This window comes from Belonocnema kinseyi, chromosome 4 (assembly GCF_010883055.1).
Source record: "Belonocnema kinseyi isolate 2016_QV_RU_SX_M_011 chromosome 4, B_treatae_v1, whole genome shotgun sequence".
Taxonomy (NCBI): domain Eukaryota; kingdom Metazoa; phylum Arthropoda; class Insecta; order Hymenoptera; family Cynipidae; genus Belonocnema; species Belonocnema kinseyi.
In genome coordinates this window covers 70,543,886-70,564,287 of record NC_046660.1, presented here as the reverse complement: position 1 = coordinate 70,564,287, position 20,402 = coordinate 70,543,886, and the positions used below count along the sequence as shown (strand labels likewise).

The 20,402-nt window shown below is 29.6% G+C and overlaps 1 protein-coding gene across 1 annotated transcript in view; it reads left to right on the top strand.

Moving 5' to 3' along the window:
* LOC117170648 (voltage-dependent calcium channel type D subunit alpha-1-like) overlaps window positions 1–20,402 on the top strand; it is a 68,654-nt gene that overhangs the window by 5,941 nt on the left and 42,311 nt on the right. Inside the window, exons 7-13 of the mRNA XM_033357559.1 lie at window positions 1,413–1,504; window positions 3,427–3,599; window positions 3,687–3,799; window positions 8,266–8,383; window positions 8,457–8,586; window positions 8,664–8,830; window positions 9,957–10,044. Of these exons, the coding sequence (XP_033213450.1) occupies window positions 1,413–1,504; window positions 3,427–3,599; window positions 3,687–3,799; window positions 8,266–8,383; window positions 8,457–8,586; window positions 8,664–8,830; window positions 9,957–10,044 (881 nt within the window). The remainder of the gene's footprint in view (window positions 1–1,412; window positions 1,505–3,426; window positions 3,600–3,686; window positions 3,800–8,265; window positions 8,384–8,456; window positions 8,587–8,663; window positions 8,831–9,956; window positions 10,045–20,402) is intronic.

Genomic DNA, 20,402 nt, shown 5'->3' with positions numbered 1-20,402 from the left:
TTCAAGTGGATCCAAATTTTCTGCTTCGTCCAAATTCATCAATTGAACGGGTTGGATAGTATTAACTTCCGGATCACTTACATTTCCATCTATAATAATTTATTTCGTATTGATTAAAAAAATAAAATTTAATTGATGATCACTTTATTTGAGGTTAGGTTTCAATTAGCCCCAGAGCTTAATTACTTTCATGTTCCTCACGCACGTTTCGAGGTATACTGGTTAGTGTTCGGTGCCTCCGAACACGTGGCGTACTTGCCTTTGGCATTTTCAATCATTTAGAAAATATTATAAAGGAATAATATTTCAATTTTATTACACTATCAAAAAACAATAATCAGCATTAATTCTGTGAGCGCATAGGGATGGCGTTACGGTAGGAAATCGGTCTTGCCTGGTTTGGCCCAAATCTGGGCCACATAATTCTACCGATCAGGGCCAGATCGGGAATCCCGGTCGGGGCCAGATCGGTATTAAGTATGAAATCGGGCGAATTCTGCACGGGTATTCTAGATGTGAATTTAGCAGCTCTTCTTATCATATGTTTTAATTAATCCCAATTCTAGTTAGCATGTATGCATTTTCTGTATTTAAATGAGTGCTTGTATATTTGAAAAGGGGGGATATGTAAGTCAAGCATTGTACCTCTATTGATATACGCTAGGTAGGTCACACGTGTACACTGTACAGGACTCGTGCGAATTGAATGTGTTGTTGGATGCGAGATTGTGACATTTATGACACTTATGTATTAATTAAATCTCCAGCATCAGTTCTACTTATATCAATGCTGAAAAATAAGCTTAAAAATGAACTTGCTTCAACTAAATATTTGATTGCTTGCTTCTGTATTTTTTTCTGTACAAAATTAACAATTAAAATTGAACAAAGAAGTTTCAGGTTTCATATACATTTTTTATATATGTATTTTTTCTTAAAATCTTATGGAAGACTCAGATTCTTTTCTCGACGCTTCATAAAATTCAAGATATAATATAATTGTTTATTTCAAATAAACTGAGAGATACAAGTTTTTAATTTTTCATAACTGCGGTTCAGTTTTTCATATTTCAGTTTGGGGATTAGCGTGTTCTTAGGAGAATTTTTTACATTGCAAACACTGAATTTTAAACAAACTAATTAAACTTTATTACAATTATGTAAAAGTGTAATACAAATTATTTTTAGGTTTCTATTTTTCTCTCGAAAAATTAGTATTTGCTATAAGAAAAATTATCTCTATGACATGTTAATCACAAAATGAAGCGCAGTATCCATAACCACTGGAAACTTGAGTCTCTTACTATGTGTCTATTTTAAAATTAATATTGATTTTTAGGTTCATTTACAAAATAAATGCTCGGGTTTTCTTGATTTTTAAAAAGATTTCCTTAACTCATAAAGCAATACAGATATCCTACTGAACGTTTTCTTGGCCATTGCGGTAGACAATCTAGCTGATGCCGAATCTTTAACAGCTATTGAAAAAGAAGCCGAAGAGGAGGTAAGTTGTGAAAAATGTATCGGAAATTTGTTTAATTCATTTGTTCATTATTAAAACATCTTAGATCCAGAGTGGCCACTGGGTCGAGAATCCCGGGAATGCTTTAACTGTTTTTTAGTAACACAGTTTTGAAGACTTGAAACGATTAAAAATCAAACGTTCACACGTTTGATTTTTAATGTAACAATTTACAGATCCTAATTTTGAAAATTGAGATGTCTCGATTTGAAAGCGTTCTTAGTTAAGCAAATGTAAATATCCAATTTAAACTTGATAAAATGTTTTTAATTGTAAAATAACTTCAAATTATTAAAATCATAATTGAACGTTTTTATTCCACTTAAAATCCTATGCAACAGTCTAGAATAGTCCATTTTTAGCCAATTTGGTTTACATTCATTACAATTAGCAGTTATAATTCAAATATTCAAAACTAAATACTTTCAAACAGTGTTATTGGAAATAACCTTGAATCATTAACATTTTACGGTGGTAAATTTTAACCTTAAACGTTGTAATTTTAATTGCTCAATTAAAAAAAAATTAATTTGTATGTGAAATGTTTATCAGAATTAGAATAGGATTTAGATTAGAATAGGTGTCTTTTTCGGTTTAAGATTTGTATTGAGTTTGAGGGAAGATTTTTTCATTTTAATTTTTGTTGGTTGAATTTTTGATGATTTGAAGGGGGAATTTTTTATATTCAAGCTTTTCTAAACTGGAAGAGGTAATTATTTTGTTATGAATCAGAAGAAATAAATTTTTTCTTTTTAGCATTTTTAAATAGACGGGAAAATTTTGGTATTTTTGGCATTCAAATAACGGAGGAGAACTTGTGTTTTTAAATTGTATACTGAATTTGAAGGGTGACATTTTTTATTTTCGATATTTTTATCAATTGGAGTTGATTTGAACGCCCACCAGAAAAATATTTATTTCAAACTACGTCACTTGGGCCCTTATCACTATTTATATCACATTAATTTTTAAACAGAACTGTATAAAGTAAATTTTTATGGCTCATATATTATATTGGCTTTTCGTCATTCGCACACTGTGCTTATTTCTCTTGTTAGTATGTAGAACGTATTCATAGAAATATTATTCCCTATAAAAGGAGATTGTGTTGGTATCTCTGCTATATAGGAATTAATAGACATCGTCTCCATTCATTGTCACATTTTTTTCATTTGTTTTAACACTACTCGGGTAGAATACGTTAAAAATTCAGGATTCAATATTGTTTCGTACACTGTCGGGTCAAATAAAAGTATGCAATTTCTAGTGTCCATTCCACCTATTGAGTGACATCGAATTTTTTTCTAATATACAGCGGAGCAAACGATAATAACAAGAAACATTTGAGGCAATGTGATTATTGAAAAATAGTTTCAACGTCTCAGAAAACTTATATTACAAATTTTACTTCCATGCGAAAATATTAAATAAAAAATATTAAAATTAAAAATAGGATATTGTATTTTTTTCGATTCAGAATGTAGTCAGTGTATTCAGTTGTGTTTCTGAAACAGACTTTATGTGAGTCTTAATAATGGAACATCCCCTTTAATCTGCGCACTGTTCGACTTTGAGAATAGGGTCATAGTGTGCGCCGATATTTATATTCTAACTATTACTTCGGAACTCCCCCTATATCGTTTATCTTTTCACTTAATTAATTGAAAGAATAATCCGCGTAATAATTTGATAATTTTGATAATTAAAGCAGGAGACATTCCTCAAGGGACTGCTAAACAATTCTTAATATGTGTTTATTTTCCAAACTTACACAATTTTATTGATGTGATCTTTATTATTTGCAATAAATTAAAATACAGTTGTACTCTCGAGAATTACTTTGGAGATTTAAGTAATCGAAAAAGGGTTAATTAATATATACTATGAATTTTTTTTATCACTAGGCGGATAAACATAAATCTCGTAGCCCGTCGCCAGGGCAGGATGAGATGAGTGGAGATCAAGGGGATGATGGAGGTGATATAACTGAAGGAGAGGATGATGGAGGTGAAACAAGTCTCGATCAAGATCCAAATGAAACCATGGATGATTATGAGGCAGCTTTAGATACCGAAAAGTGATTACCGATTTTAAAATAATTTTAGTTGTTAAAATAACTATATGAAAATCTGAATTGTTGTGCAAAATCGATTTATATTTCCAGTTCAGAGAAAGGTGATGAAATGAATAGCAGAGGGAAAGTTCGGTTGAACATCGAGTCTGATGAGGAGGAGCTTGATGTAGAGGATGAAGAGGACTATCAAACCGAAATTCATGGTATTTTATATTTTCCAATATTAAATTTAATTTAAACTACATATTTTTATAGCAAAAACTTAAGAATGGTACAAAGTGGCTACAAAACTTAATTTTTAAAATTCCTTAACTTTTCCCTGATTTTTCCGTAACCAATTTTTTGTTATCTGTGACCATTAATATCTAAAGACCAGCATTTGAATCTTGTAATATTTACAAAATAAAATCTTTTATAGACAAAAAAAATTTAGATTAAGATTTTACAAAATTTAATAAATTTATTTCAAACAAAAAATATGACCCTCTTACCATAAAAGATACATTTCGAAACCGAAAGGTAAATTTTTAACAAAACCGTAGAATTTTCGACCAAAAAAGATGACTTTTTGTTGAATTTTTTATAATACCGTTGTATTTTATGACTCTTCAACAAAATATTTGATTTTTTATCAAAATAATGAAATATTTAACAAAAAAGCCAATTTTGAACCAAATACTTGCATTTTTACCTGGAAAGATGAATTTTAAAGTAAATGGCATTTAAAGTAAATGCATTTTTAAACAAATATTTCAATTTTCCACCTGAAGAAATTAATTCTAAAGAAATGTAAGTTATACTTAAACCAAATAAGATGAAAATAGTCCAATTTTTTTAAAAATTAAAATTTTTGGATCAAAAAAAGAAAAAAAGGTTATCCAAATTGTTAAACTTTTAAGCAAAAAGACGGATTGTCTGTAGAACAGTTGAATTTTCAACCTAGAAATATAAACTTTTAATAAAAAAGTGCATTTTCAACCTAACATTTGCTTTTTTTAAACAAAAAAGAGGAAATTTTAAAGAAAGAAGGTTAGTTTTTAATGGATAATGTAATAGTAGATATTTCAAACAAAAATATTTTAATTTTTAATAAAAAATAGTTAAGCTTAACGGAAAAAGACGTATTTTAGAAAAAATTGTTGAATCTTCAACCAAAGGAGATTAATTTTCAATGGAACAGTTTCTATTTTATCCAAAAGGATTAAATTTATGCTAAAAAAATATTAATTTTTTAATCCAAGAAACGAATTTTCGGTCAAATAGTCGAATTTTCAACCAACAAAGATTTAATTTCTACTGCAAAATATGAATTTTGAACAATTATTTAATCTTATACTAAAGTAGTTGAATTTTCAACGGGAAAGGACGATTTTTCTACATAACATTTGACTTTTTAACCAAAAAGGATGACATTGACAAAAATTATAAATTTTCAAACATATAATAAGATTTCTAACTGAAAATAGGATCATCCAGAGGAAGCATAGCTATAAAAAGAAAATATAAATAATATAAGGAAAATAGATTACTAGCAAGAGTATAATATCATGGTGTCAGCAACACTTTATTTTCAAAATTCCATAATTTTCCCCTGAACAATTTTTTATTTTCCTTGACCAAAAATATTCAAAGACCAGAATCTTAATCTTTTAAAGTTTGTATCATAAACAGAAAATCGCCGATCCTCCAATGTACACCGAAATCGGTGTTCAATAGATTTGCAACAAATTTGAGCCACACAGGTTCATTTGGAGAATCTAGGGAAAAAGCATCATTTAGACACTGTTTTTTCTCATCCAGTGCAACGTGAAGTATCGTCCACAAACTGTAAGTCACCTGTCAAGATCATTTTGTCAGTCGTTATTTGAGTGAAACCGATGTTAATAAGCAGGTAAGTTATAATAATAATTACCTAACTTTTTATTTCCTCCCATTTACCAGCGACTAAATAGTCTTGGAATAAAAATAGTACTTGGCGTGATATAATATCCAAATGTTAGGTTAGTCAAAACCTACCAAATGACATTCAAACCACCAAAGCCGGGATGTACAAATTAAGTCGTGACCGTCTGCATCGAAATTGATGCCTGGTCGTTCGAATAAATTTCCGCTAGATTTTCTGCGGAAGTTTAAAGGTATCTTAGATATCTAATCTTGCAGTGGCTTGTGTCATACATGAAAGATAAGGTAAATACAATTGTGTAATAAAAACAGAAATTTGTTTTTCGCGATGAGTAGGGATGTAAATTTGCATGAAACTTTAGCCTGATGAAAAGTTTGATGAAACATTGGGAGTTTCGTGAAACATTGCAATGTTTCAAATATAGCGGCGGGAACATTCAAACTGATAAAATAAAAGCCTATTAGGTATTTTCACTTCAATAAACAGTTAACTTCACTTCGTAGATTGCTGAGGGGAAAATAAGGGACCAAATGTATGAGATTCAGTTCATTTTTGCCCTATTTTGATAAAATCTTTGTAAAAGGTAATTTTTTCTATATAAGTGTAGTTAAAAAATAGTTTTTATTTTTTAATTACTATTTTATGAAATAATAAAATAATAATAATGATTATTAATTACAAATATATTACAGAAATAAAGTTTTGTTCTATGCATTTGATCCATTTTCCCCCTCAGCTTTTAACAAAGTGAAGTTAGCTGATGGTTGAAGTGAAAATACCTAATTGAGGCTTTCATATCCCAACTTTTTCCTGTCGGCTTGTTTGATTTATTTTTCCGGTTTGTACTGTGGACCAATGATGCCGTTGGCAGTCTGAGCTACTGCGCTTGCGTTAGGGCTAAACGCTGGTTGGCCACACTTGGCGCGCGATTCAAAATTAAATTGAAAAAAAACAGTTCTTGTAATTTAAATAAATAATTGTTAAATTATGCACAAGAATGTATTCAAATTGTGTAAATTTTGACTTCAAGCAAGAAAAAAGTGTATAAAACATATTTTATAAGTAATATTTTATTTTCATTGAACTCCAAAAGCTGACTTATAGTTCACAAAACATTTTGTAATAGATACATTTGTTGAAATACCATATAATGTTTCTGCAGCTTGATATATAGAAGTTAATTGTAGAATTTAATAATGATAATATTTGAATTTTTCTAAAAATAATTTCAGCTGAGAATTTTTTCGATTAAAAACTCATAATTAATTATTTTCAATCACTTTTCCAAGAAATTTCTTTTCGAATTAACTGTTTTGTCTTTGGAATTCAATTAAAATAAACTGTTATTTATATAATATATGTGTTATATTTTTCTTGCCTGAAATCAAAAGTGAAAATGCCTTATTGTATATGTAGACGGTCATGACTTTTTCTATACACCCCGGCTTTAGTTTAAATGTCGACGGGCATGACTAACCTAACTTTTGGAAGTTGCATTAGGAAGTTATAAATTTATTCCAAGTGACTGGTACGCTCTATTAAATGAAAGAAATTTGAAAATTAGGTAAATATTGTTTCAATTGGTTTCCTTATTAATAATTATTTAGGCTAATATCGCAAAGCGAATAGTTGCTTTGACAAGGTATTCAGGTAGCTGACAGCGCGGTTCAGAACTCCACAACTTTGCATGAGCCAAAATTCAGTCTCCAAATGATACTTTCCCCTAGATGCCCACATGGGCACCTATGTTCAGATGAATACATTTGAGACTTGAAAACTCTCTCAAATGATCATTGGGAGCCCAATGAAATTTGAGCTGCAACAAATTTAACACCAGCGTTTTTCTGTGTAGCATCTTTTATAAACGAAATAAAGCAATTTTAAATTTCAATTTAAAAATTTCGAATTTATTATTGATAGTTATTTAAAGTGCCTTTTATAAAAATTCGATGACTTTTCCTAGATTCTTTCTAAAATCCCTGACTTCCCTGTCCAATCAAATTCCCTGACTTTTCCCTGATTTTAAGGTTGTCCTTAACCTACAGCCACCCTGATCGATGGTACCTCGTATTTTACTTATATTATTTTTTCTAAATGTATTTTAGAATGTCCAAACCACAAATTTAATTGTAAAATTATAATCATTTATCAACTTGTCCAAAAAATATTTGCTTTCAATCAAGAGATGATTTTGTATAAAAATTTAAAATCCGTCTTTTCATTATAGGCAAGAGTATCTATCAGCTTCTCTTGGACGTTCAAATTGCGTCTCTCACAGGTGGACCTAAATGTTAAATCGATCTCGGCTTTAATTAAGAATCGCTGCCGAAGCGTGAATAGGTGACCGCACCCTCTGCGGTCCGTAATGTTAATTAAGAATCATTGTTTAGAAATGCAAGCATGCAACATTACTCAAACATTCATTGATTCTAGAACCACTGTGTTTTAAATTTCTTTATAAATCATTCAAGATTTTTTCAACGATTTTAAAATATCTTCTTCGTGATCCAAAGAATAATGTTATCCAATATGGACCGCATATTATTTTAGTAATAATTTTAATAACGACATCTTATTAATAACCTTCAATAATTTACCTATGTTTTGTGTGTCACCAACCGAATTCATTACGGCTACCGAGAAATTGATCCACCATCGATAAAGACTATTATTTCTAGTTATACTGAGTTCTTGGTGAAGAGGCTGTTGGGTTTATTTTTTCTGAAATAAATTATTAAATAAAAGTAAATTAAATATATTTTTTAGACGGAATCGACGGGGAAGTTTCAGCAAGACCAAGAAGAATGTCAGAATTCAACATTCAAACTAAGAAACAACCAATTCCACCAAGCACTTCCTTTTTCATTTTCAAGCAAAATAACAGGTTAATAAGAGTTTATAAAATTAGGACTCATTGATGTAACTAATTGAAAACGAAACTGTAATTTTTTTTTTAGGTTTCGCATTTTTTGTCACTGGGTATGTAATCACAGCTACTTTGATAATGTGATTTTAGTCTGCATTATGATTTCCTCGGCGATGCTTGCTGCAGAGGATCCTCTGAATTCTAAGTCACCGAGAAATGTGGTATTTAAACAAGCAATGTTTAATGCATAACACAATTATAACACATTTATTCTACTTATAACTGATTCCTTCTTCAGATTCTCAACTACTTCGATTATGTTTTCACCTCTGTCTTCACAATCGAAATTTGCCTGAAGGTGATCTCCTATGGTGCTTTTTTGCACGATGGCGCTTTTTGCAGATCAGCTTTCAATCTCTTGGATATTCTCGTCGTTTGTGTTTCTATTATTTCAATGTTTTTCAGGTAACATTTTTCATTCAATTTAAAAATATAGCTAATAGATCACTTATATTCACGGAAAAACAGAAGATAAACTTTATATCGATTTCCGACGAAAGATTCGTTAAACCTTCTTTTGTTTTTCTATGACAACACATGTGTTTTGAAAAACGCGAAGTTGTCTGAATAAAACTTTATCCCTCTAAAAAATTTCCTGCAACAAATTTTATCATTACTTTGTTCTGTGTTATTTGATTCAATGTTCAAAACTCAGGGTGGCCACTTTTATCACGGGAAAAAATTCACGGGTTTTTCCCGGTTAGCGAAAGTTTTTCCCGGTCATTGAATTTAAAAAGTTCAAACTGTTCAGGCAAACAAATTTCTATTTGAACGAATCAGAACTAATTCTGAAAATTAAATCAGCCAAAATTGAATCCTTCTGAATTTTGTAACTTTCTAAATTAAAGCGTAAACAATTCCATTCAATAACTTTAAGTTTTACCTTGTAATCTGAATAGGTTTAATTCCAAGAGCTTCATAAAAATCGTCTCAGAATGAAACATTCAAAACTATAATAGTTTTTGGTAACTAATAGACTTTACAGCCCAAAAGACTGTCATTTTTCATGTAAATAGATGACTAAATTTTGTTAAATAAAAATTATATATGGATACTATATTGAAGTCAATATGAAACGATTCAAGTTCCTAAAATTCCAGGCCGAAATATATTGCATTTCAAACCAAATGTTCGAATTTTCAAATAAAAAAGATTCAACAGTTGCATTTTAAAAAAAATTAGTTATTGACCAAATGGACGAATTTTCAAACAAAAAACAGACAAAATTCAACCACAGACAGTTCCATTTTAAACCAAATAGATGAATTTAAAAAAAAGAATAATTTTTCAAAAGACAGTTGAATTATCAACCTGAAACTGCAAAGTATTTTTTGTTGTTGTTGTAATAAAACAAAATTCTCAGTTCATTCGAAAACTTCCGGTCATTTCTCGGGGTTTTCCAAGTTACCCCGATGAGTGAACACCCTGTAACTTTAATGGGAGGTGTCATGTTCCGGACTATTAACTATAATATTAATTCATAATTTGCTTATCTCTATTAAATTGACAATTTCCATACATTTCTTTTCAGTTCCGGAGCCATTTCGGTCGTGAAAATTTTGAGGGTGCTGCGTGTTTTAAGGCCACTGCGAGCTATCAATCGTGCCAAAGGCTTGAAGGTATTTCTCTTCACAATATACTTCATATTCTAAATATTTAAATACTTTATAAAGTAAGATTAGCAGATAAAAGTTGCAAATGAATTAACTCTGTTAATCTTATATTTCAAAACTTTTTAAATTGATTTTTTACAGAATCCATTATTTATTTTTACATTAATATTCTGCAAGTTATTTTTAAATAGGAACTCTTTTAGTTCTTCTAGAGTGCGCTTAAAAATTTGATAAATGATTAATTTACTTCTATAACTCCCCTGAAAAATCTCGATGAACATGAAACTCGAGATTTTTTATCTTACTCAAAAAAGTCTCGAAAATGGGTTTGTGAGGAACTTAGGGGACATAGTAAAACGCCAGGCTTTAAAATTATAGAAGTAAAAAGAACAAAAACATGAAATGGTCTTTTTGGAAGAAAATTTTCACTGAAAGTCTGTATCTTGTAACATAATTAATGTTGAAACCTAGCACGTAGTTCAATGCGTCATCGTAGCGGTAAAGACTATCGGAAACATAGTCCTCGTCACCAGCCTCCTGCAGTTCGTGTTCGCCGTCATTGGCGTTCAGCTCTTTAAGGTAGGATTCCAGGCCCTAATTGGTCCTGATTTCCTTCAAATTGTAATAGTTCACTAGAGTGTCGTATTTTTCCCACCCTGTTCAAAAAACAAATTTTTTTGTTTTCGTTGCCGCCAATAAACGACCGTCATTCATAATGCAAGACTAGAGTGTTTGAGAGTAACTCAAGTAACTTAGTTACTGGTAAAATTACTGTTGGAGTAACTTTTGTTCGAGTTTCGAATTTTCTATAACTTTAATTCTCTTGACGCGAAAATTACTTATTGACCGAGAACTTTGTAGACTTTTGGAATTGTTTTGCCATCTCTACCTATTTAATTGTCTATTTTTTATTTAAATTATAACAGACTTGAGAACCCAAAATTCTCTGAAAAGAGGAAAAATTGGGTGATTTTTCGAAAAACAGGAAAATAATAGGGGGATTCATTCTTTTAGATAAAAATAATGTATAGGTACCATATTGAATTCACTATAAAACGCTTAAAATTTCAAGTCGAAATCTATTGCATTTTCAACAACACAGGGTTGAATTGTCAACCAAGCAAGATTTATTTTCTACCAAAAGGAATCAATTTTCAACGAAAAAGTTGAACTTTCCATCTTCAAAGACGAATTTTCAACAAAATTGAGTAAAAATGATCAATTTTCAACCAAAAATGGAACAGTTATATTTCTATCTAAAAAAATTTCAATCAGAAAGAAATTTCAATAAATAATTGAATTTTCAACCAAAAAAGATGAAATTTCGAAGAAAAATGATATTTTAAACAATAAAAAATTTTTTTTAATAACAAAAGTAGAATTCAGTCACAAAATAAGAATTTCCAACAAAACAGTTGAATTCGCAACGAAAATAGATTAATTTTTCACTAAACAATTGAAATTATCAGCGTAAGGAAATTAATTATAGACAAAATAGTTGCATCAACAATCAAATAGTTTATTTTTCAATTAGAAGATACGAATTTTTTAGAAACCAGTTGCATTTACAGGTAAGAACTTTTGTAGCAAAAAAATTAATTTTCGATCCAAAAAGGAAGAATTTTCTATCTAAAAAGATGAATTTTAAATAAAATAGTTGAATTTTATACAAAAAGGAGACTTTCTAATCAAAGAATTAAGTTTTGAATAAAATAACTACATTTTCAAAAAAATAGTTTAATTTATAATTATATAGTTCAATTTCCAAGCAAAAAATAACAATTTCTAACCATAGATGGAATAGTTCCATTTTTAGTTCAAACAAAATTAATTTTGAGATAAAAACGAATTTTCACAGAAATAATAAATTTTTTTATTTCCACTAAAAATTATTTTAAGTTTAGGTAGAAAAAATTTAATTCAGCAAAAAAATACGTTTCAACAAAATAGTTACATTTTTAAACCAATAGTTGAATTTTCAGACCTAAAAAGATGAATTTTCAATCAAAAAAAGTACACATTCAACCAAGAAAGATGATCTTTTAATAAAATAATTGAATTTTCAACCAAGCAGTTGAATTTTAACGACATAATTGAGTTTTCAAACTAAAAAAATGAATTTTCAATAAAAAATTTAATATATAAATTCATATCCATGATTTCCAGTTTTCTAGTACTTTTTAGATCTGATAAAAGGCATTTATTCGATAACCGTGGACAAAAACGCCTTCAGCCACTGTTGGGGACCAAAAGCAATTAATTTTTAGCCAATAATGGAATAGGTAAAAAGGAGAAAAGAGACGAATAAGGGAAAAAGTGAAAAGTCTGTTATCATTAAAAAGTAATTGAATAGTGTTAGGATAAAAGTCCTTTATAATTACCAAATTAAATGTTTAAATGGCATGCGAATCACGGTAATTAATAAGTAAGTAAAAAAACTGAAATTTCTTGTCCACTAAACATAGCAATTTTATTAAGTTATAGTAGATAAATAAAATATTAATTTCCGCAGTAAGTCTAACAGTAACGAGTTATATAACTGGAACTGTAAACTAGTTTCTGTTTTTAAGTCACTTAACCAACACCAGTAATCCAAGAATCACCACAACCACAGTATATCATTACCAAACACCGCCATGAAAGCCATATTTAAAAGCTCAGCCATTTTTGATATTTATCCGAATTCTATAAACATTCATTCTTTTTTATTTTTTATCCCGGCTATTTAAAAATAGCGTGTATTCTGACTCCGAATAATGTTTTTTTATAATACTAAATTTGTACATATATTGTTTCCAAACACCAATGAAGCTTTCGGGTTTTTGTTTCTGCTTATCACAATAACTTTAATACAGCCTAGCTTTTTACTAATAATTAACGATTATGTCTAGTCTGGTTTGAGGATTTGTTTAATTTTGTCACTTCATCATATATAAATAAATATAAACAAATTTTGTATGAAATAAATATCAAAAGGCTTGAGCGTCAGACGGTTGTTTTTTTGTTCTTGTCAATGCACCTTTGGGTTCCCTTTTTCTGACGAAAGCTGTTTTGCGAATGGGTTTCTTGTCTTCACCCTCTCCTTGACCCTCTCTACACGATAATTTCCACTAATAAAAATATATCATGCCCTATGCTGCACAATGCCTCATAATCATCATTCATTCCATTAAAATTCATCTTAGTTCTTGAAGCCTATTTTTTGGATTTAAAACTACTCTATTTATGACTTATTAAAAGATTGGTTTTATCATTTTTATTTAACCGAATTTTATCTATATAATATCTATATAATATTGAGATAGTTAGTATCATTCTCTTCGTATAAACTTTTTTCAACAAATATTACAGAATCTTGCATTAGTCCTATATTTTTATACATTTTTTGCGCTGCGTATTGCAATGTAAGTACTTGCATATTGTGGATCTAAATAAAACCAGAAAAGTTGCCCCAATTAAGCGTTATGTACAAAGTTTTTAAAAAAATTGCATAAAACTCGTGGTAGTGGTATGCTGACATCGGGAATGGTTCTTGCGATAAATTCGTTCACGGTTTTCTCTTCTACTTTTTATTGTACTATGTAAAGCTCGTTTGCAGCAATATGGGGCTCAGTTTTACGTGACGAAAGAAAAAATGGGGATTTTAGAATCATACTTTTAGGAAATTTATATTCAAATAAATTCTTTTTTTGCAGTTGTCGGAAAGATAAATGACTGATTCTCGTTTAAAGAAGGAAACGGAAATAAACGGATGATTTAATTCGTAATTCATCTTTAATGAGATCCAGTGCTGATTTGGTTAAAATGTAATATTCATTAGCACTCAATCTTGGTTGATTAAATGTTTAGTGCAAACCAGAAAGATAAATTAAAATTATTTTTCACGATTTCATAAAATTACTAAAGGTTTAGCTTGTACGAAAATTGTCGTGATTTTAATATAATCGATACACCGCTTTTAGAATTTTAGCAGTGGAAAAAGTCGAATTTGGTCGGACATGGATAGTAGGGTTCTCCTTATTTACTTGTTTTGGTAATCGTTACTTCCCACTTTCGATTTGAGAGTGAATTCCCAAAAATAGGATTTATTCGGAATTCGATTCAAATTGGTCTAAAATTTACCCATCATTCCAGACACTTAAGTTTCCCATAAATTAACATGGGAAAATGGTGTAAAAAGGTTTAATTTATGTAACTTTTTCAGTTTTTATTCAAATGAATCGCCTACACATGATTATAATCGCTAAAATGGACATTTAAATATTCCAAAAATAAGTAATGTTTGCAGTTTTAAATTAAACATTTTTTAATTTTTATGTAAAGAATAGTGTGGCTTTGCAAAGCAGTCAATGGTCCCAGAAATAGAAAATGTTGAAAAAATCCAAAATGGCAGTCAATTAAAAATTCCAAAAAGAGCTTATTTCTGTAGTTTTCAAAGAAATGTTTTTAAATTTCGATGGAAAAAAAATTTGACTTTACAACTCATTCAAAGACCCAAGTAGTCTAACATTTTTTAAATATCAAACCTGGCGGTAATTCGAATTTTAAAAGTTGATTTATTTTTATACATTTCAAAAAAATCGTGCTAAGCTTCGTCAGGAAATTATGTTTGCCATAAAGAATTTTGTATTGATATTAGATCCTTAAAATTTTGGAAAAACTCCCAGGCAGCGGCCAGAAAACTTAGCAAAAATCAAACAGTTTCGAAATATTTAAACTAAATCGGTTTAAATTTCTTGAGAAACTTAAGTTTCTGATTTTTTTTGCTTGCTAACTTTTTTAATTTTTCAATATTAACTTGCTTTTCTGACGAAGTTTAGGACGGTTTTGTTGAAAAGTATAAAAATAAAATCCATTTATAATTCGACTTGCTGCCAGTCTTGATATAATCAGAATGTTTTATTCCTTGAACCATCGAATGAGTTTTAATGACAGAATTCTCTTACTAGCGTGGTTTTAAAATATTTGATTGAAAACTGCAGAATTTTTTTTGTTTTTAATTTTTAATTGTCCATGATTTTTTATTTTTTTATTTTGAAATTTTCCTGTCTACCGCCCTCTTGGACAAAATGTATTACATTTGTTCACAATGTTTAATCATTCTTAATTATTTAGTTAATAACTATAGATAATTACATTTTTACATAAAATGTTGGGTCCACCATTTTGGATATTTTAAAAATTGTAATTATTTAAAATTCAGATATTTTAAGCTTATAAAACTTATTTGGACCATTGATTTGAATAAAAGCTGACAAATGTATGTTAATTCTACGTTTGCGCACGATTTATCCTATGTTAATCTTATGAGAAACTTCAAGTGCCTGTGGCTATGTGTAAATATTAACCGATTGTGCTAAAATTTGGAGGAATTACTTTTAATTAACATTGAATTCCCTTGAGTTCTATGTAATTTTTTTAAAATTTTGTGGAATTCCTTATATGCTTTTAAACATTTTAAATTCTTTTAACTTGCTTAAAATCTTCTGAATTTCTGTGAATTACATTAATTATCGGAATTCAATGAAAACAAAAAATTCAGAGAAGTCAATGATTTCAGAGAATTCAGGGAATTTAGTTAATTTGAGAAAATCATATAATTCAAGAAGTTTAGAGAATTGAAGGAATTCAGAGAATTCAAGTAATTTATAGAATTACATTCTTGGATTCCCTGAATTATTGAAGTTCAGAGCATTCAAGGAACTCAGATAATTCAAGGAATTTAGATCATCTAAGGAATTCAGAGAATTCCAAGGAAATTCATTGAAGTTCCTGGATTCTCTGTTTTAATGTAATTTCAAGGACTTTGAAATAACGCAAGGAATTCAGGAAAATTAGATGAATTCAAGGAGTTTAGAAGAATTCCTAAAAATTTAGAAGAATTTAAGAGAAAAATTGATGTAACTCAAGAAATTCGAAGAAAAATGTAAAGGATTTCAAGGAAGTCAAAAGAATTTAAAAAATTTAAAGGCTTTTAAAAGAATTCCACTCAAGTGGAAAAATTATATATAGTTTATACATACATAGTGGAAGAAGTTATGTAAAATTTTTATTTATTTCATACATTTTTCTCATGAAAGAAATGAAAATTATATCAAATATTTCCGACTACGTATAATTTTTCCATCTGGGCAATCTATGAAAAGGAATGAAAAAGAATGTACGTGTAGAGTTTTTACCATAAATATAAGGGCCACCCTAATGAACAGGCATATAGAATAGGAAAATTATTCACGTGGAATTTTTGTGTCCCTTAATTGTTTTTTAACAGTTCTTATTGTTTATGAATATTATTACGAAGAAAACTATATAAATTTTCTTAAAGTAAAATTGAATACTAATTGTAAATTAGTTTAACCTTTTTAAAATGAATGCAGACTGTCTGAAGCTTGGAAAGAACAAATCGAAAGTATACTTTAACTCTCATATTTTCACAACCCTCTTCTTTCTTTAACACAATCACACATCCCTTTGTCACCCACAACCCCCTTTGTTTCAACCGCCTGTCGCGTGTGAATGAGCTGAAAAGTAAAACAAGGCTTCCTGATTGAAGCTCCTCTACATATATAAAAATGTCATGAGATTGCATGATTTGCCAGCTGAGCGTTGCAGTGGTGTGCTGCTATTAACACGAGGCTATTACCTATTGGTCCTTTCATCCATTTTGAAGAGTATAGTGCGAAACGAAATTCAAAAATTAGGAATTGTGTCTTTCAACTCAAATCTCTTCCAGCGGTAATCGAAAATACAGTAGCTAATATATTTCCATTTTCTACAAGAATTTCAGTTTTCCTTTTAAGTCATTCAAATCAATGGCCAAAAAGAAAAGAGAGAAATTAAAATAGGATTTTTTCACACACCAAGAATCTCATTCGCAGAAGTTTCGCGTGTCATATTCATATTTCATAGTCGGAATATATAATAAAATATCTGCTAAAATAAATCATGTTTGTTCAGTACAAAAAACCTTGATAGGGTGGAAAAAGGCTAAAGAAAGTCGAGGTGAAATTTCGACAAAAATATTGCAAGAATCTTTTTTGCATTTGATCATGGTTCAGGTCATGTTGGATCATTGTGTGTTCCCTAAAATTCATTGGGGAAATGATCGTTATTCCAGTATTTAAAACATAGTTTTCAAAAGTATAGGTATTGAACTTATTTTTTTATATTATTTTATGTGGGACATATTTTTTTGGGTGGTTGATTGTTACGAGTTGTATTAGTTGAAATAAATGGTGTTGTTATAGTTCGAGTGAGTGGTGTTTTAGATAGACCTTTTCCATAGAACATTAATAATTTATCAGGGAAGTTACACTCTCCAGAATCTTATTTGAATCCATACTCCTATCAGTAATAGGTCACTACCAAAATTTTAATATGCTAATGTGGTAAGATGCGCTTTTCATCCGTTCTCGGAACAAATTTAAATCAGGTGATAGCGCTCCGGATTTGTGAGCGCAATCTAGGCTCAGTTCTTCCTGCCTGCACTTATTCCAATTTTTTTCATTTACATTTTTTGTATTGCAATCGACTAATGAATTTATTTAAATCAAGCCAAAATATTCATTTTCAAATACTATTTCATATGAAATTTTTTTTTTTAACTTTTACCACTTTTACTTTTGCAAATGATACTGCTGCTTAATTAATAGTAAAAGTGTGATTTATTTTTACATTATGCAAATCTTGCAAAAAAAATTTATTACTATTCTTATCTTGATATTATTCTATTTTTGATTATATTTTGATTAATCATTTTTGATTATTTAGATTGAAAAGTTTTATATCCTTCTCCTCATGAAATTTTTTGTTATAGTTTTATATTCTATTATTGTATCATTTAATTGAGATGACGGATGGAATAACTCGGCAAGCGCTAGAAACCGCGTAGAAGTATTGTCCAGCCGGGAAAATCTATCGATAAAAAAAGTGGCCGAAACGAAAAACAAAATATACATTCGTATTCAGCTTGACGCGGCCGACAAATTTTTCTCATGAAACTTTTTCATTGGATAATTATTCCTTAAGATAAACAATAAAAACTTAGACAATTTTCGGATCAAAAATCGATGTTTTGTAAAACACAACTCGCAATTATTCGGCCGTTTGTTGATAAAAACGCTTGAAATTTGTATGGTGTATTCTCAATACATAAGCGATTACTTTAAAAAACGAACTTTGTTTAAAACGCTAATATGTTTTTTTTATTTAATAGCAAATTGATTTCAAACGAAAACCACGTTTCGCCAACTTCGAACAGTGGGACGGTCATCGAAAAAATGTTCGTTGAAGTAACTTATCGCGAAAAAGTTGTTCACTAGACTTTGAAACAGTTTTTCTGAAAATCTGAAGAAAGTCGGTCGAAAATTGTGGAAATGGCAGCGAGTTGAAGTCAACACACGCTCCTGCTGCAGTACTCCGCTCATCGGCCTTTGTTCCTTTTTTGTAAGCAGCTAGCCAGCAGTGGCAAAAAGCAGCAGAATGCTCTAGCGGCAGCGTATGTTGACTTCAACTCGCTACCATTTCCACCATTTTTGACCGATTTCCTTCAAATTTTCAGGAAAACTTTTTCAAAGTCTTGTGAACAACTTTCTCTCGATAAGTTACTTTAACTAACATTTTTTCGATGACTGTCCCACTGGTCGAAGTTGGAAAAACGTGGTTTTCGTTCGCAATCAATTTGTTATTAAACAAAAACAAACATATTAGCTTTTTAAACGAAGCGCGTTATTTAAAGTCATCGCTTGTATATTGAGAATACATCATACAATTTTCAAGCATTTTCGTCAACAAACGGCCAAATAATCGCGAGTTGTGTTTTACAAAACATCGATTTTTCATCGGAAAATTATCTAAGTTTTTATTGTTTATCCTTAGACTTTCCCGGCTGGACCATACTTATACACGGTTTCGAGCGTTTGTCGAGTTATTACAGCCGTCATCTCAATTTTACTGTTTTTATATATTACTTATATTTATCTCATGACCAATTCCCTTTAAAATGAGGCAAAAATTTCAAACAAATGCTAGGTCATGGTGTCAGATTGATTTCGTGTTTAGATATATCATTCTATAGTGAAAACAAAGGAACCCGCATTTCAAATTTTACTAAAAAAAATTGGATTTCTTACAATCATTCACAGATCTTGTTAGTTGTGTTCTTAAAGAATTAACGCTTCAAATTAAAAAGAATTATTTGGAAAAATCTCATTTTCTCGTTTTTCATGGAAACAACTAAGGGTAAAAAAATGTTCAGATAAAAGTTGAAACATCTATAAAAGTACTAAAAAGAAACCTTTTCCTCTTTTTTTTTGAATTGTTGTCTAATAATTTTCTGCTTTGTGATAGTTTTCACCGTTTACGAGAAAAAATCCCAAATAATATTTAAAAAATTGCCGGCCTCAAAAATGGTCTAGCCGGCATAAAACTGATACAAAGCCTTTTTATATTATCCTTCATCAGAATCTACTTCACATTTTTTAAACATTCAATGAAATAAACAGAAAAAAATAAAACAGATTTCCTGCAAAGTTCTATCTTAAACACTTTTGACTGCACGAATTTTTTCTTTTTAATACAATTTTTTTCTCGTAAACATTTTTCATTATTTTTTGTACCTTTGTTAGCTTCGTTGTTTCTGAGAAAAATACAAAAATTATATTTTTATAGAATAATTTTTATCAACGTAAAGCAGAGGCATGCCAAGAACGAAACCAAATCATTCTGACGCAATGAGATGGTCTCAGATGAAAAAAAATAGTAATTAAAATATTATTGTTCAATCGAATGAAGAAAATAATAATTTTATATTTAAGAAAAACTTTTCTTAGAGTAAAAGTAGTAAACGTTAAATAAAGCAATTTTATCATGTAAAATAATTGTTAAAAATAAGTGAGTTTCGTCTTGATTTAAATTAATTTAATAGCTAATTTAAATCTTAAAGAATATGAAAAACAAACATTAACTAAAAATGTAGTCAGCAATAATGAAGCCAGGACTTTCCGCTTAGAATTTCAGATCGCTACCGCCTGATCTAATCGGCAGTCGAAGGTAGCTCTAATCGCGGGCCATATAACGTGATTGGATTTTTTAAGGCCATTTTTCTTGAAAATGGCTGAAAAGCGCATCTTCTTACTTAAGCATATGACACATTTGGTAATAACCTAAAACTGAGAGGAATATAAATCCAGACAAATTTTCGAAGGTTGTAGCTTTCTCTTGTTAGTTTGAAAGTTATATTGATATGTCGTTACTTAGATACTAGACTCTTGATGTTTTTAGAATAAACACATGCAGATACACGATAAACGTCTACAATATATGTATACTTATATCATCGTTGAGATAATTTTCCTTAGGAAATA